Here is a 17893-nt window from a genome sequence, read left to right on the forward strand (position 1 = left end):
CTCGAAGTTTGGGGTAGTGGGTTTCCATCGTGTTTTACAAAAACGCAGTCCTGTCATGTATGCCATTGCCAAGCATGCGTGCCCTACGTGATGGTGGCCGAGAGCATATATATATATATATATATATATATACACGCATGCTATGTGGTCTGACTAAAATAACATCAAACACTCACATATTTAAGTCAGAAACAGACATCAAAGTTTTTAGAAGGGTCCTTCAGGAATCAGGATGACAATATTGATTATGGCTGAAAATAGAATCACGTGTATATTGTTGCCAAATATCTCATATTCCCTGCATATTCTTGGACACTACTCATGACTATAATGCAAATGCAATAACATGCAACATCACTAACTCTGCATCCATCTTTTCCCCACCCCGAACCCTGTAATCCAACAACGAAGTGGGAACGGGGTGTTCGAACTTTCAAGACTCTTGTAAAAAATGCTCTCATATCATGTTAGACAACTACTGACTTCAAAAGCTTAAACTTTCAGCGTACATCAATATGCAGAACATCCAAAGTGATTGTAAGGGATTCTGGAGTTTATACTAGGCCTCGTTGAGGATTATACTAGACTAGCAAAGTGGCTATATTTTATGTGCAAGCAAGGCATAATGTGGATATCGTTGTCTAACTTGAAGGATGAAGGAGGACAAATCATAAGAGGTTGATGACTAAAACTTATCCCTCCTAATCCCACCATTTTCAAGGGGATTAGGAGGGATAAGTTTTAGTCATCAACCTCTTATAAATAGTCCCCGTTTTTCCTCCAAGTTAAACAACATATCCATATTATGCCTTGAATGCACATGAAATGTCGGCATTTTGCTAGTCCTCCCTATCGAGCAAACCCTAAAACCATAGATATTGATATAAAAGTCATGTGGGTAGTTGGTGGAACCAATTTTTGAAATCATATCTTTTGATTTTCCCTCAAACTCCCATAGGATGTACAAAGTCCAATGTTGGTTATGATCATCAACTAACTAGCATCATCCTAATTTGTTTGGACTCGGGACTATGTGCATGATGAACATGAGGGAGGGGGCTAAACCCTGTAGATTGAAATTAAAAATGAGCATGACACAAAGTGGAGCTTGGTTATCTTGAATTTGATCATTAAAGCCATGGAAACTAGAAAGATTGCCTCCCTTGTCTGCTTTTCTGTTTGGGTGATGTTATTGGCACTCCAAAAAAGAAAAAAAAATCATTTTATTACATGTGTACTTTGGGGTTACCCTAAAAGAGATTGAACTTTTGATTAATTCTAATTCAAACTAATTTTCCTTCTTTTGATCCAACTTTTGATGCTCTCAAGCCATCCTGCTTAAGTTCTAAGTATATGGTTTCGTCCCTTTGAAGACAAAGTTTGAGAGAATTGTTCTAAAAATATTTGGGTGCTTTCCTTCTCAGCCTGCTTTTTGAAGAAGTTAGAAATCTAAAACATCCGGGGTGAGGCAATTAACACATTAATTTGAGTGCCATATAGCGTAGCTAGCCTTGTCTTATTGAATCATTTATGGAGACAGAAATGACTCGCCCTGGTATTTTCATTTAAAAGTTGTGTGGGACAAATTGCATCAATGCTATCAGCTGCTCTGCTAGTGCTGTGCTGAAAGACTATTTCCCAGAGATGAGGTTTGGACAACCACTATGTTGTTTCACAATAAAAAATACATTCAGCATCTATGCGTTAAAAACGACCTGAATGGAGAATAAACCCGGCTGCATTTCTCAACACTGACTTTATCAATAAGTAACTCTTGTATTTTTTTCGTGTCTTCGTAGGTTTACAAATCATATTGAACAAACAAGAAAAAAAAAAACTGAAACTACATCCGAGCGTCATCAGAAACTCATAGAATACATTACTTCTGACAAAGAGAGCACAACTACGAAAACAGATTATGCCTTTGCTTTTCCAGCCTGGAGAGATTGAGCCCTCTGTTGTAATTTTAACATCTGCAAGACAACATATCCAATGGAAGCAATTAATATTGAAATATATGTCTACATTGGTTAAGAATGGTGTTAACTTGTAGTTATGACCCTTTGCAGAGTACACCCTAGTCAACTTCAATACGAGAAGGTGAAAGGAGAGGCACAAAACCAATGCAACAATTTAATTGTACACTTTCTGAAATTAATTCTTCAAATACTAAATACTATAGATATATTACCACAACCCAATCAAAGTCCAGGCCGACCAAAACAGCTATGGCATTATACCATTTAAGATACACAGAAACAAGGAAGAATACAAACCGTTTCTTTCTTGCTATTTTGCTTCCCGTCCAAATCTTGAAGAGTAGTATCAAGCCGCTTCCTGTTGCACAGAATAAATACCAGTTTCAGTGTCAAACATATGCGACAAGTTTCGCATGAATATGATTATGATGATCAAGAAAAAGATAGGAAAAAAAATTTGAGATATCTATGGTCTAGAAAAGCATATAACTGGTATGAGATCCATCTAACAATTCCCACGAAAAAGGTTTCTCAAGATAAGCTTATGCACAGAATACACAGCTTCAGAGAAAGACACACCAAAACCTGGTTATAATTGGACTCAATACCCAATTTATTCATTCCTCTCCACTTTTTTGGGATATAACCAAACAATCCTGTTTCTTTAGATATTTCTTAGGCCCACAATCACATATATGAAGGTAATAGGCATATGAATACATTGAACATCCTCTTATGAAATAATGGACATCCTTCACAGAGAATGTGAACATAACTCATTCCAAATTCCAATGAACAGAGACCCCTACACATCATTTTGTGAAAACTCAGAACTAGTACGTCTTGCTTTATAGTAAGCAATTCGACATCCATGAAATTGATAGCTATTAGCTACAATTACAAAAACTTTGTTCTAAAGAATTAGTTCTTGAGAATGCAGAGCTTCATTTTTCTTTATGCTATTGCACCCTTGGTCCTTCCCCATCTGGTGGGGAGAAATTTGCCCTCAAAGCAGTTTGTTGATGCTCTGGCATTTATACAACATATCATAAATCGTATATATTTGATATGGAAACTGTGTACCATATGCAGTTTCAGAAAAGAAAAAGCTTTAGTTAGATTCATTACGTTCCATTTAAAATTTTCACTTTCCAGCATTATGATCAACGATCAAGGCCTATCATTTAACATAGATTAGTTACAATTTTAAATTTACCAAAAAATAATCAAATTGGTTTGACCAATTTCAACATTCGATCTAAACTCTCACTTTTCTCACAAAATTCTGAAATTGTTCCCACAATCTAGGTTAAATAACTTCTGTGCATTTGATCTATCGTACAATTTTTTTTATAACTCCGATACTGAACCGCATTATTGAAGTTGAGAAACATAACAACAATAATTCATAAAGTTAAAATTTGAAATGATAAACTAGACTGGTGCAAAGATTGCAAGTGCAGAGTACATATATAATGAAACAGAAGCATACAGTTCGGCAGAGATGTATTCGACTCTCTTGCGCACATTGGCCCTAGCCTCTGCCAAATCCTGCTTCACAAGAACCGGACCGATCAATTTGAAAACATTGGCGTCTTCGCTCAGGAGATCCAATTCCTACAAACACAAGCAATCATATTAGCATTCGATCAAATAGTAAATCACGAACCAATAACCATGAGGTTATGAACACTACAACAAAGCCCACTAGCTTCCAACTAAATGAAAATTTTGCATATATATCAGATATCAGGTAGTCAATTTAGCAGAAAAGCACTTCAGGTATTCTGAAAAAAGAAAAAAAAGCTATTTAAATGAAATTTAGCGTCTCAGCTTATGTAAAAATCATAACAAGAGAGCTGACTTCGTATTCCCGGTAACCAAACAGAAAATAGAGAAAGCACAATCGAGACAGAAGGTGACCTTGAGAACAAGCTCGTTCTCGCCCAGCTGAATAGTGTACTTCTTTCTCACTTGATGATTCTTTGAAATATCTGAAAGAGCAAATGCCATGTTAGGGTTTTACATATTCAAGTATAAGTGTCTACACATGCAGCTACGGCTTGCCTTTTTGGATTTTGCTGAGATCGTTAGCTTTGGCCTCCAATTCGCGCTGAAGCTCTCGAAGAGCTGACGACGACGCCATTGCTTTTGCTGCTTTTGTTACTTGTATTCCTTCGTCTTCGAATCAGTAGCAGCTTAGGTCTCCACCCCTTTTCTTTGGTCTCTTTATGTTGGGCCTTAATTCAATTTTTTAAGTTTTTTAGGTCCAGATCTTCGGCATGACTCCTTTAAAATTGTTGGTTAACATTAGGCCCCACTTGAAAAAAAATGAGAGCATGGACCATGGAGAGGTCTACGGTCCCCCGTATCATTTTAATTTGGCTTTTTATTACAAATGGTCCTTGAGATTTGCAAAATTATCACCTTTCGTTTTTAACATTTTTAGGGACACTAATGGTCCTTAAGGTTATTCTCTACACATCAAAATGGACTTTGCCGTTAGCTTCTGGCAAATTTTCTATTCAAATGTTGACGTGGCACGTGTGTGGAGCCCACACATCCAATAGTATAAAGCTACGTGGCTTTAAATAAAATAAAATATATTTTTAATATTTTTAAAACTTTAAATCCAAAAAAATAAAAACAGCAACATGACCATCCCCTCTGCGTCCTCCCTCTGCCAGCGTTGCGCAAAAGTCAAATCTTTGGCATTGCAGCCTTAGCTAAACCAAAAGTGAAAGCCTTTGGCTTTGTAGAATTAAAAAAAACAGAGAGAGAGAGAAAGAGACATAGGGAGAGGTAGAGGGAGAGAGAGAAAGAGAAGGGAGAAAGATGAGGGAGAGAGAGGCAAAAGGTGGGTCTGCGAGGGGGGAAAGGCGCTGGCAGAGTGAGAATGCAGAAGGTGTAGGTATTTTTATTTTTGTTTTTATGTATTTAAGTTTTAAAATATTTAAAATATATATATATTTTTAAAAGCCACGTGGCTTTATACTATTGGATGTGTGGGGTCCACACATGTGTCATGTTAGTAATTTAACATAAAATTTGACGAGCTTTTGATGTGTAAAGGCTAACCTTAAGAACCATTAGTGTCACAAAAAGAGTTAGGGACGAAAAGTGATAATTTCGCAAACCCTAGGGACCATTTGTGATAAAAAAAACCTTTTAATTTTCTTCCTCACTCACTCTCGTAAAGTTACCCCTCCTTAGCAAAGTTGTCATAGAAATAATTCGACAACATGCCTAAAAGAGGTTAAGACAAACCAACGGCAGCTAGGGGAAGGTGGCCTACGAGCTTTAGTCTTGCCCTTACAAGCAAATGTTCATGGATCCAATATTGTAAGTAGGTATATATTCAAATGGAAATATGTTTGTATTTCTAAACTATGGATCTAGGTCATTTATCTATTGACCTCAAAATCTTTTCGGCCAACTAGGATGATTATTTGAAATAAAATAATTATCAGGTTGAGCGGATTTGGGAACAAAGTTGTCCTTTAGTGCGAGCGATATGTGCAGCATGCCAACTATCATGGTCGTTGACGCCCGTGAGAGCGAAGAGAGTGATATGGTGGTCTGCGCCTTGGATTTGACTTCGTCAAATGATTTGGGTCGAGTTAGGAACCATTTCTCGACCGTTGGGTCCTTAGCCTTGGTAACAAGGCTACTTGTGTTGCGTCGTGTTGGGTGCTTGAGATTGTCGTGCTTGGTGGGGTTGTGCTTAGCAATCAAATGATCTCTCAAGTCCTCTTTGAATCAAACCGAAACAAAGACTAAAATGAAGGCTCTGAAGAACAAAGTTGTTTGTTGATATATTAAATGGACGATTACAATGATGGTACTCAAGAGCTTTGAACAAGCTTCAAAGTTCTTGGTGATATGCTACATTGAATCCTAGGAAAGTAATAAAATTTATCTAAGTCTAGTTTAGGGAATACATTGAACAACATTTCGGCTTCGTTTTTGTTGAGAGTTTGGGTGTCTAAAAAATGAAAATTGTTCTACTATTTATAGGCAAAAATTGCCGCCTTCAAAAGGTGTCGAGATATACCGTCATTGCTCAAGGTTTACTCGTGCTGCTCTCCTATTGTCACATCGTACCTTGATCACTTATCTCAAGGTACTTATTCTAATTATTTATTATCTCTGATTTCCAAGGGTTCCAATCTCTTAAGTAACTCAAGTTCCAAAAAGTGGCTCAACATCCCATAACTCATTTTGCTATTCTACTTGGTGCTCTTCTTGAGGAAAAAAACTTGCCTGCACCGGGGATAGGACTACAGTCCTATCCCCCTCCAATCGCAGCCCGCCACGTGTCCAATTTTGTCAGAAAATGAACAAGTGGCAGGCTGCGATTGGAGGGGGATAGGACTACAGTCCTATCCCCGATGCAGGCAAGTGTTTCTCCTTCTTGAGGTAGTGCATGTGAAATAGTCATATCCCCGATGCAGGCAAGTGTTTCTCCTTCTTGAGGTAGTGCATGTGAAATCCTTGCCTCAGTCGGCGCTTGTGCTTTTTACTTGGCCGAGGAACAAATGCCGAGCTTTGACTTTGGTGAAGTCTTTGTTATGTATGACAGTTTGGGTTAGGCCTTAGAATTGGGTCGTCCCTTTAATGCTTGGGTCGAAATTTTGGTCCATGAGTTTAGGGCCAAGTGGACCTTTATTCAATTTTAACTTTCTGCTGTAGATTGGGCCTGGGTTAGAGCTGGGCCGAGTCCGTAATTTTCACGGTTAAGGGCCTCCTAGGTCTGGCCCTTTGTCTTTTTACTTTAGGCTTTAGCTTCTAGGCCCAAAAGCTTGGCTCAATGGGCCCTTGCCACTTCATTTCTCCTTGTGGAGCAAAGGGAGAAAAATTTAGGTATAAAGATTATCAATATAAAACGTTAAATCATATATAAATATGTAGCCTAAATTCACAATCTATCAAACAAATGAACTTACCATTATATCCAAAACACAAGTTTATCAAACATAACAACCTACCTTATATTCAAAATACTCGGAACTTAAGTTTGCGAAGGAAGACTAAAAACAACCTACTCTGCCGCCTTCTTTTTTTGGGGCAAGGGAAATAAATAAACTCACGAGTGCTTGAAGACTGTCAAAGACCATGAAATGGCGGAACGGCAGGGGCCCGCCGCAAGACCGCGATTCTCAAAACACGGCATTACAATTAATATAATAAATATATCCTCAATAATTAAAAACATATCCAGGTGGGAACGGTAGGACGACTTTTTTTTTCTATTTTCTTTTCTCTTCTCTAATTCGAAAAATAAAGAAAGTTGAAGTGAAGCCCTGCTCTGCTCTTTTTTTTTCAAATTAATCATATTAAAGTAAAACTTTGATTAAATAAAGTAAATCCTTCGTATTAGCTAAAGAATAAAGACGATTGAACTGGAATCTTTTGGATAAAAGGACACTCTCACTCCCTCTTTCCTCTGTCCCTATAAACTCAGTAGAGAGAGTGAGAGTGAGAGAGAGAGAGAGTTAGTGAGAGAGTATTTGGCTAAGAAAATGGCTCGGAGCTCCACATTCCCCAAATGGGTCTTACCGATTATGCTTCTTCTTGGCTGCTTGGCTACTAAAATCTCAGCAGAAGATGGTACGTTTTCTGTGTTTCTCATTTTCTTTCGCAGTGTTTGAAAACATTTGCTGCTCTCTCTTTCAGTTTGCGTTTCAAAATTACTTTATTTTCGCCAAGAAGATTACTTCTTTCTTTGTTGGTTTGGTATGTTTGTTTTTCTGTACAACTGCTGAGATGAGATCGGATTAGTAATACTCCAGTCCCAAACTGGTAATGAAAGATTAGTTCCTGCTTAGTAATTAGGCTATTAGCTTTCATGGGTTCGGATTTGATTTGCAATTTCTTGCTTTGTGTTTCTGCATTTTCTCAGTTTCTTGAAGCTTTTTACCTGCAATTTTCTTCTTGAAGCTCTGTCATTCAAAGCTTCCATTTTAAATGTGGTAATGTAATTCCGAGCATTTCAATCACACTATTTGCCAAGGCTCTTGGTTTTCATCCTTTTTTTGCTTCTGACATTCATGGGTCCATTTGAAAATTTCCCATCAAAACATTTATTCCCTGTCTTGATGTAAATTTCACCACTTGCCACCATGAATTTTTTGGTAAATTCTAAACCCAAAAAGAAGAATAAAACTTTTAGTAAATTAATAAATAAATAACATTACTGTGAAGAAAAAACTATAGGTGCATAGAAAGTGAAGCTCAAGGGCCCCCTAAAGCAGGTTACCCTTTGGTCCATCCTAATAGTGGGGTGAAAATGTCAAAATGACCGAAGTGGACACAAATCTTCGCGCCAAATGTCCTTCTCTTTTTCTCCTAACACACAAAAGGACAAAGCCCCTTTCCGTAAAGGTAACTGACCCTATGACATAGTTTACACTTTGTCCTTTAGATCACCACCACCCCCATTCGCCGGCCACATGGTGTTTGGTGCACGTAAAAATACGGAGCTGTAGGGTCCACGCGTTCATATTAGGTTTTTATTTTTCACTTTTTTTAATTTTTATTGCTTTTCTCTACCTTTTTGTTATATATAAATTTTATTATTCTTAATTTGAAATGATTATGGGCTTACAAACATTTGAGGCCCATGTATGGATAAGGTTATCCAAGATTGGAACTCGGATTGTGTACATCTTTTTGCTCGCTCTCTGGTGGAGTTTGGGAAACTGGAGCAACACAAAATTGAAGACAAAAAAACAGAAGAGCAAATGGTCGATTTGTTTCCAAAAACAAAAACAAAAACATTTTCAATATTTTTGGAATTGAAAACAACACCTTGACCTTGAGAATGACAATTTTTTCTCAACTTGTTTGAATATTATTAATTTCTAACGATGAAAATATCACTAGCCGACACAATTTTGTCTTTGAGTGGCCAGTTTTTTCCCCACTGTCATGTCAACATATCCGACTGTTTTGTTGTAGCGTTGCTTCACGTTTGATTTGAGATCTGGAGGACCATTTCCTGACCATAGACCATGCATGGCTAAATCTTAATAATAATTCATGACATGGGCCCTCTTTTGAGATAGGAGAAAGGCCAGGGCAAAAGAATTTTTAGTCTTTGTAGGACCATGGCATACTTGTCCTTTTAAGGCAAAAGAATTCTCAACTGATTTAAGAACAGATCAAATTCCTCTTGCTCGTGTAAAAAATACAATAATTCAAACACCGAATTTTAAGTGTAAAATAGCTGCTCTTAATCACTTTAGCGGTAAGCTCGTCATAATAATTTAATCTTTTCTTTTTTTTTCTTTTATGATTTATTTAAGTATTTATTCTTTTAATTTTCTTAATTAAAATATATTTTATTAATTTAATTAATGTGTCATATGATATGAATATGTCACTCTGGAATAAAAATATGATAAGTGTATTATTACTCTATTTAATTAGATAAACACTAATCCTTACAATTTTATGATGGGGCAGGGCCGGTGCCAAATGGTGATTTTGAAATGACCCCATCGGGCGGCTTTTCAAACGAGGCTATAGTAGATGGGCCCACGGGGATCCCCAGCTGGAAATCGAACGGCACCGTTGAGCTTGTGGAATCGGGGCAGAAACAGGGTGGGATGATCCTCATCGTACCGCAAGGTAGACACGCAGTGAGGCTGGGTAACGACGCCGAAATAAGCCAGCAAGTGAAGGTGGAGAAAGGCTCCATCTACTCCGTCACGTTCAGTGCGGCTCGCACGTGCGCACAGCTGGAGTCGTTGAATGTGTCAGTGCCACCTGCATCGCAGACGATAGACCTGCAGACCTTGTACAACGTGCAAGGGTGGGACCCTTACGCGTGGGCTTTCTCGGCTGAGGAGGATGATGCGATGTTGGTCTTCAGGAATCCCGGCATGGAAGATGACCCCACATGTGGGCCCATCATTGATGATGTTGCTATCAAGAAGCTCTTTACCCCTGATAGGCCCAAAGGTAAAAATTATTTTCCTCTCACTTGTCTTGACTCTTGACTTATTCAATTCAAACCATATGGGCCCATGAGCTAATTAGGTGAAGTACTAATTTTCTATGAGTGGGTAAAATTATTTGACGCTTTTTGACCTTTGACCACCCAATCAAATAAATGAGGATTTATAAATTGTCCCAACTAAATAGTTCCTATTTATGGACTTTCAAGTTTAGGGTATGGGGCCTTCTCAATTTCATTATGTAATAAGTAAATTATCATATAAATGTATAGTTTAAATTCACCGTCTAACTACGTAACATCGATCGATGTTGGGTTTTGAAACTCTAGCATAGCTGAAGGTACACACACACAAAAAATGCTACACGATTTCATGTTACTAAAAAGTGAGTATTTGCCATATTTTTTGCAGACAACGCAGTGATCAATGGTGATTTTGAGGAAGGTCCATGGATGTTTGCAAACATCTCACTAGGGGTACTGCTTCCCACCAACCTCGACGAAGAAACATCCTCATTACCGGGTTGGATCGTGGAGTCCAACCGTGCTGTTCGGTACATCGACTCCTACCATTTCACTGTGCCGCAAGGCAAGCGAGCCATTGAATTGCTTTCTGGGAAGGAAGGCATTATTTCCCAAATGGTTGAAACTTCCCCAAACAAGCCATATACCCTAACCTTCTCTTTAGGCCATGCTAATGACAAATGCAAGCAGCCTCTTGCTGTCATGGCCTTTGCCGGTGACCAAGCCCAAAATGTCCATTATACCCCTAATTCCAACAGCACATTCCAAAGTGCCAATGTGAATTTCACGGCCAGAGCTGAGAGGACAAGGATTGCATTCTACAGTGTGTATTATAACACCAGGACTGATGACATGAGCTCGCTATGTGGGCCCGTGGTGGATGATGTCAGGGTTTGGTTTTCTGGGTCCTGGAGAAATGGGTTTGGAGGATTGGGAAGGATGACACTTGGGCTTGCTTTTTGGGTGCTTGTTTGGGTTTTGCTTTAGGGTTAGGGGGTGTGTTTGTTTGGCTAGAGAGCTTATTATATGTAACGTTTTGGTTTTAGTACGTCTAGCATGGGATTGTTGCAAACAATAGTCCCAAAGTACTATAAGTTTTATGTTGTCTTTTGCTTTTATAATTTTGCTATAAGAATGTGAATGTCTTTTCCTTTATTCAATATTTGTAATGGTGAAGATATACATAGGCTTCTAAAAGCAAAGCTTTAGCGGTACAACATTTATGCCAAGATCCACGAATAGAGTTACGGTTCTTGCCCTACACGAGGTGCCTACGTGTATATTCATAATAATGAGGTATTTATTTGCGTATTCATAATAATGCGTACGATCGAATGACCAAAATCAAAATCAAATCTGTAAATCAGGCCACACAAAAGAAAAAACATTATGAGCTCATTGAATGCAATAAAGTGAAAAAAAATCAGAATATAAGCTTTGCTAATATCCTCAATATCTTACCCCAAAAGTTAATGAACCTTTTACCACTTTTCATAATCGCATTTCACAGGGATTCGTTTGAATATGAGAGGTGATATGCATCTAAAGCTCACCTTTATCATTCAAGATGAGAATCCTAAAATGACTACACTTGCTACCGACAACTCTTTTTAGTAGGTAATTTATAAAGATCCAAGATCTCCTCTGTAAGTTCTTAAAGAGATTTTGATATGCCCTGGTCCTAAAATAGGATCTTAAAGAGATTTTGATATGCCCTGGTCCTAAAATAGGATAGCCTCCCCTCCTCCTAAACTTTTATCATTCAAATAACATGTACGCAATTGACATATATGAATTAAAATTTTCTTCGAACATTACACAACTATAGGGATAAAATAGTTAAAATCAAATTTATCTGAACTTTATTGAAAATGAACAGAACTACATGAACTATTTTTGTAATTTACCTAAAGAAAATTAGGAAGAAGAGAAAATATAGAAGTGCCTGAAATGACCTCAATGTCCTCGGCGGACGTCTTGGTCTTGCAATTCTATTTAAGGTTGGAAAGGAGAAGCAACCAGAAATTAGGAGGAGAAAGAGCGGGGACCTGCCTTCGCATTTGAAACCTTTGAAGGTTCTCTCCTCTCCTCCTCTTTGTTCTTTCATAAAATGGAAGGCGAAGAGGGGCCCACCGTAACCGTCACCGCCCCCACCACCACCGTCGTCATCAGAAGCACCGACTCGCCCCCGCCGTCTCCGACGGACGGTTCTGATGTCTCACCCGTTGAATCTCCCGATCGCGCCTCCTCCGAGATTCAACCACAGCCGTCCGACGATGACCCTGATCAATCGTCTGGGACCGGCGGTCTCTCCGATGATCTCAAACAGAAAATTATTAAGCAGGTAAGATCTCTCTGTCTCTATCTCTATCTCTGAGCATGTGGATGATGAACCCTAGGAGCTTAAAATATGTTTGCATTTAAAAGGAAATATGATTTGGAGCTGATATTCTGATGTTCGAAGAAATTTGTATTCTGTGTTTTATTGATTATGAACCCTAGAACCGCATGCTCCCTCCCGAATGATTGAGCTTTAGGATTTTTTGAAATTATGTTCCAAATTTGTATTTGTTTTCATCTGAATTCGAGAACCCGTCTAACAATGTTAAAAGAAATGATAAAAGTTATTTCGTAGACAAGTTGCTTTCCTATATGGTTATGCATGCGATAAGTGAATTTGAATGCACTTTTTGAAGCCATTTTATGTGCTAATTTTCTCGTAAAGAAAGTAATGTGCTACTTTATTTACTCACATTGTTAACCAACCGTTGCACTTATGAAAATCTAAGAGAGGGGTTAGATTAGAAGCTTGGGACCGCAGGGTAGAGAATAACGAGTAGTTTCAGTGTTGTTGCTCTCGAGCTGAGTCTAAAGTTTGACTCATGCCGAGCTTTAATCAAATGGGGAGATTAAAGTTTGATTAGTAAGTAAAGCTAAGAGAATATTTGAATTAAAAGTGAAGGGAGAACAAAAATGAATTATTTGTCACTGACATTGTAACTAATTAATGCTGTATTAAATCTAAGTTGTCATGTAATTCTTTTTTATTTATTTAATGTTCTTTGTGGTTTTGCAGGTGGAATATTATTTCAGTGATGAAAATTTGCCTACTGACAAGCATATGTTGAGTTTGATTAAGAAGAACAAAGAAGGTTTTGGTGAGTAGTTGGTCTTTTTGTTTTATTCAACGTAGTTTTTAGGAGTATGATGTTTTGTACAGAACTGAAACTTGCATATCTTTTCGTCTGATCTCATATCCCCCTTACATTATACCAATCTTTCCCTTGCCCCACAAGTGGCTTCTTAATTTGTAACTAATCTTTCCCTATGCGTTTTAATTGTTATTGCTAGTTTATTAGTTTTGTGGGGTGCTTAAATTGTACAGTGTCAATTATGTTAATACTATCTGGCAATAGTAGAGTAGAGAAGATGAAGGTGATGAGTAAAGCAGGTACTTCTGACATGTTGCCTTGCCTTGGTGTTTTCCTGGTGCAGCTAGATTTAGCTGTGCCGAGCATCTGTGGTTGGTTTTGAATGACTATGCAACTTACTGCTGACTGATTCCTTCTCTATTCATCAAATTCTATTGCGAGAGCAGTTTTTGGAATTAGAAACTGATTCATTCCATTGGTTATTCCTTTTTTTTCAATTTAGTGTAATCTTGTTGATTTATCTTTTCTGAGATAGGGGGTGATTGCTCCTCTAGTGGCAGCAATATGAGAACTGGCCCTCTTCTCTTTCAGACTTCCTTGTCTCATTCCTCCATGTGTGTTTGTGTGTGAGAAATCTTTTTAATACAACTAGCTGCAAACCTGTGTGTTGCACTGGTGTTTTGTATTGATTAATTTGCTTGTTATGTGGTGGTCAAAAATCTTAATTTTAACAACAAAACTTGGTTGTCTCCTTTCCTCTATCTAGTAATATTTATTTTGTTGTGTAACAATGCGCTAACTTTTGGACATATCTTCTTGCAGTTCCTATTTCAGTTATTGCTTCTTTTAGAAAAATGAAAAAGCTCATTCGCAACAATTCACTAATAGCAGCTGCATTGAGGGAGTCTTCCCTCCTTGTAATATTTCTTATTTTGTTCTCTTGTAACAATGTAAGTGCCTGTGGGATGATGAACTGCTAACATACAAGCATTAATTTGCCTTATTGTAGGTTGTGAGTTCGAATGGGAAGAAGCTGAAACGGCTTCATCCTCTTCCATTACCTGAAAACAGGGATGCAAAGGTATTATGTGGAATTTTGTTTGATATATATATTGAATTTGGATGTATTGTTTTTAGAAATCTTTAAGCATCTGATTTTGGGCATTATAGTGCACTGTTTTGGTAGAGAATCTACCTGAGGATCATTCGGTGGAGAACCTTAAAAGAATATTTGGTGAAGCTGGAAAGTATGTTTTATTTTTTCCCTTTTCTTTTCGTGCTGTGAGATTACCCTTCTCTTCAATATATGATTAAGCATACTTTTCAAATTTCCAGTATAAAAGATGTATGCATACTTGACCCCCATGCCGTAGAAGCATCAACAAAAGGCGGCAAGGCTGAGAAGCTGATCAGTAATAAGGTATGGTTCTTAAAACATATGTGCATGCTAGTTATGAAATCTGGAGAAATGAGGGCTCGAGGAATGTCTTGGGTGTTTGTGACCGGGTGGTGAATGCCTTATGTTGAATGTGTGGGAGGGTTACACCCAACTGTTTAGGTCTAATGGGATGGTTACACCTAACACTGTCTTTATACTATGATTGAGGTCTTTCTTTCTGAACACATTATGAGATTTCTTGGCATCCTTTTGTAATGTGCCTGATTCTTTACTGCAGTTGCATGCTCTAGTGGAGTATGATACTGTGGAGGCTGCTGACAAAGCTGTAAGTATCTTGTTCTTTCCATCACCATCATCCATTTGCATTGGGCTTTATAGCTTGGATATTTAGTCTTTACATTACAGTTTCTTTCCTGGTGATTTGCATTAGGTCACGACTTTAAATAATGAGGAGGACTGGAGAAATGGCATGCGGGTGAAGCATCTTAAGCAAATGGTAAATGGTTCTGTTATTTATTTATTTATTTATTTAACGTTTCGTTCAGGGCAAGAAGAGGAATTAATGTTTGTTTTATTTGCATCAGGGGAAGTATGGACAGAGAAAACAAGCCTGGAGGGGTTTTGACTCTGAGAAGAGTAGTGGTAACAGAACTTCTGATCAAACAGGAGGTGAGGAGAATCATAATGCAAGTGAGCATCATAATGATACTCGGACACCTGACGATGAGGTAAAGTGGTGTTGAATTCTCTCATGAGTTGTTCATATTTACTTTCTACTGGAGTCCTTGATTTTATTTTATTTTTTTCAAACTACTGGAGTTCTTAATTGAATTATGAACCTGTGGTTTTCAGTTCTAAAGTTCTTTTTGCTTTTACCATTCTAGGATGGTGAGAGAGTCCCCAAGGAGAAAACTGGGCATAGAGGTCGAAATCGGGGGCAATCAGGAAGGCAGAAATATCGTGTCACCAATGGGTTTGGTATGTTGCTGAGCTACTTTTTTGAATTGGTTCCTTTCCTTGGGCTAATCTAACTTAAACGTTTGATATTTTGTTCCTCCCTAGGTCACGGAACCAGTTCGGGTAATCATGGAATTGAACCTTCAAAGCCACCACCTGGCCCAAGAATGCCTGATGGAACCAAGGGATTCACAATGGGGCGTGGTCGGACTCTGAGCGCCAACTCCAATCAGAGTTAGCAAGTGATTCGATTGCCGGATCTTTGAGCGATTTTGTGTTTGACAACATTTTCCGATGTATGTGTGGTGTTTGTACTACTGGTGCTGGCGGGCTATGTGAATATTTCATCAATCGGTACACGAATTTCTGTTGAATTTTAGTTGGGTTTGTGAATGAAGCAAGTGTTAAGGTGGGTAAATGCAAAACCATTGTTGTCGTGTTGCACACTTTTCATTTTGGAGCCATTCCAAACATGCAAGACAAATCAAAGATTGGGTGAATGCCTCCTAGTGTTCGAATCTATGACATCATATGTTCGAATCAAACGTTTACCTAATCCACTTGTAAATTGGGCGAGATTGAAACTAACACCATGATGCATTGGGATTGACAACTGGCCAAATGGAAAGGAAATTTCACCTACAATAATTGAATTTCTTTTCTTCACGACAAAATAGATATAGAGCCCGCTAATATAATGTGAAATTTAAAGCAAGTGCCACGTCACTATTTTGTCCAATTGATATCTTATCATGAATTTAGTGATAATGTGGAGGAAATGGATTGCATTTGAAGCCCTATTTAATTATATTTGTATTCTATAATTAAATGTTCTTTTAACAGTACAATTGTCTTACATAACCAATTCGAATGCAATTTTCGCTTAACCAATTCAAGTATCAAAAAGTTGTGTATTTGTGGCATGTTTATTAATCCGTAATTGAATTAGGAGGTATTGAATTGAGGAGGAGTTGGATTAAGGAGAATTAGATTTCGGATTCTTATTGAAGTTGTTTATTTATCATATGGATTGAGAGGAGATAGATTCTGAATTCCTACTAAAGTTGTTTACTAAACCATATGGAATTGGAGTATAAGTGGTACTTATTACTAAAATATCATCGTTGTTGTATTAAATCAAAGTTACAACGAAGAAGTTATGATCTAAGGAAGCTCAGTGGCATAATCGTAAATTTTTCAAAGTTTAGTTTTTAAAAAACCCAGATTTCTTCTTCTCTCTCGCGGCCTCCACGAGCAGCCAACTTCAGACATAGATTTCCCCTCTATCCAACCACCAATTTCGACGCCACAACTTGCAAATTCTTTCTCTCTCTCCTTTTTCCATATATATCAAATTCCCGCCTTGATTCAAAGTGAATCAACCAAAAAATTGAGCCAAAGTTGAGCCCAAAAATGGGCTGTTTCGAAACCAGAAATTTCATGGGTTTTTTCGGCCACCACCGGCCGTGCTATCACACCCAAACCACTCATCTACCTTCCCTTTGTAATTTCCCTCGAAGATCCGACCCAATTTCAAGTACAAATTGTCAAATCTCAACCCAAAACTTTCTAGGTTTTTGAAAAACAAAATCGTTCGTTCGGGGGCTTTAAAGGTGGAATTGATCTTCGAGCCAAGGTATACAGTTACTCCCCTTGATGTGCTTGATCTGTAGGTATGAATAATGGTTGGCGGTTTGGAGTTTCTAATCGCCGGAAAATTTCTCTACACACTCGTCGGCGATGGCGGCGCGTTGGCAGGGTGTCAAGGTTGGGTTTTGGTTACCGTTTGATTGTTGATCAGATATCGCATATTAAGCGTTATCTGGGTTCGATATGTTCAGACCGTTGCATCGACTTCATTTTAAAATATGTTGATCTAGGCACCTATAGGATCGTGTAGAAATTCGCAGATCGAGAATCGGAGTCCCGGATACTTCGATGCAATAATTCAAACTTTAGATAAACGATAACCGTCCAATCGTGTGATCGCGAGTGATCTGACCATTTGATTCGGACCAAACTTTCAGGGCATGTTTAGTAAAGTGTGTTATAGGAACTCTCGAATTGGTAACCGGAGGTCGTGGACCCACGGGGTACCGGATTGACCTCTTTTGTTGTTGCTATTTTCTTCTTCCACAATGACAATATAATATAGGCAGTTATGATCATATAATATACGATTGCCGTTAGATTCATGAGAAGGACGTTCTTTGTTCACTGTGAGCTTCAGACCAACAGCTAAGTCTGTGATTGCCACATGTAAGGAAGGGTTTTAATATCAAATGACGAGTTGAGAAAAGAATGAGGCTAAAAAGAGTTTTTGCTTAAGATGGTATTACTTAATTGATTAAATGTCTCGAAAACTGAGAATCAATACCAAATGTGGGTTATCAAGGATTATTGATTAAAGAGAAAAAGAGGA

The 17893-nt window shown here is 38.1% G+C and overlaps 3 protein-coding genes across 3 annotated transcripts; 2 read left to right on the forward strand and 1 right to left on the reverse strand.

Annotated features, from left to right (window-relative positions):
- Nucleotides 1–1720: 1720 nt before the first annotated feature.
- PFD6 (prefoldin 6) lies at nucleotides 1721–4222 on the reverse strand. The gene is made up of 5 exons (XM_021978533.2): nucleotides 4047–4222; nucleotides 3903–3973; nucleotides 3472–3596; nucleotides 2277–2337; nucleotides 1721–1973 (listed from the first exon to the last, which is right to left on the reverse strand). Exons 1-5 carry the CDS (start codon nucleotides 4123–4125, stop codon nucleotides 1917–1919), a joined length of 393 nt encoding a protein of 130 aa, XP_021834225.2. The 5' UTR covers nucleotides 4126–4222; the 3' UTR covers nucleotides 1721–1916.
- A 3194-nt stretch (nucleotides 4223–7416) lies between these two features.
- LOC110774018 (choice-of-anchor C domain protein, putative (Protein of unknown function, DUF642)) lies at nucleotides 7417–11118 on the forward strand. The gene is made up of 3 exons (XM_021978535.2): nucleotides 7417–7589; nucleotides 9447–9944; nucleotides 10352–11118. The coding sequence occupies exons 1-3, from the start codon at nucleotides 7502–7504 to the stop codon at nucleotides 10948–10950; spliced, it is 1185 nt and encodes a 394-aa protein (XP_021834227.1). The 5' UTR covers nucleotides 7417–7501; the 3' UTR covers nucleotides 10951–11118.
- An 855-nt stretch (nucleotides 11119–11973) lies between these two features.
- Nucleotides 11974–15924, forward strand: LARP6A (RNA-binding protein). Its single transcript, XM_021978542.2, has 11 exons — nucleotides 11974–12307; nucleotides 13040–13121; nucleotides 13938–14032; nucleotides 14125–14196; nucleotides 14286–14362; nucleotides 14451–14535; nucleotides 14792–14839; nucleotides 14945–15010; nucleotides 15099–15242; nucleotides 15399–15492; nucleotides 15577–15924. The coding sequence occupies exons 1-11, from the start codon at nucleotides 12074–12076 to the stop codon at nucleotides 15708–15710; spliced, it is 1131 nt and encodes a 376-aa protein (XP_021834234.2). The 5' UTR covers nucleotides 11974–12073; the 3' UTR covers nucleotides 15711–15924.
- The last annotated feature ends 1969 nt before the right edge of the window (nucleotides 15925–17893 follow it).

The sequence above is a fragment of the Prunus avium genome, chromosome 4 (assembly GCF_965620075.1).
Source record: "Prunus avium chromosome 4, drPruAviu1.hap1.1, whole genome shotgun sequence".
Classification (NCBI taxonomy): Eukaryota; Viridiplantae; Streptophyta; class Magnoliopsida; order Rosales; family Rosaceae; genus Prunus; species Prunus avium.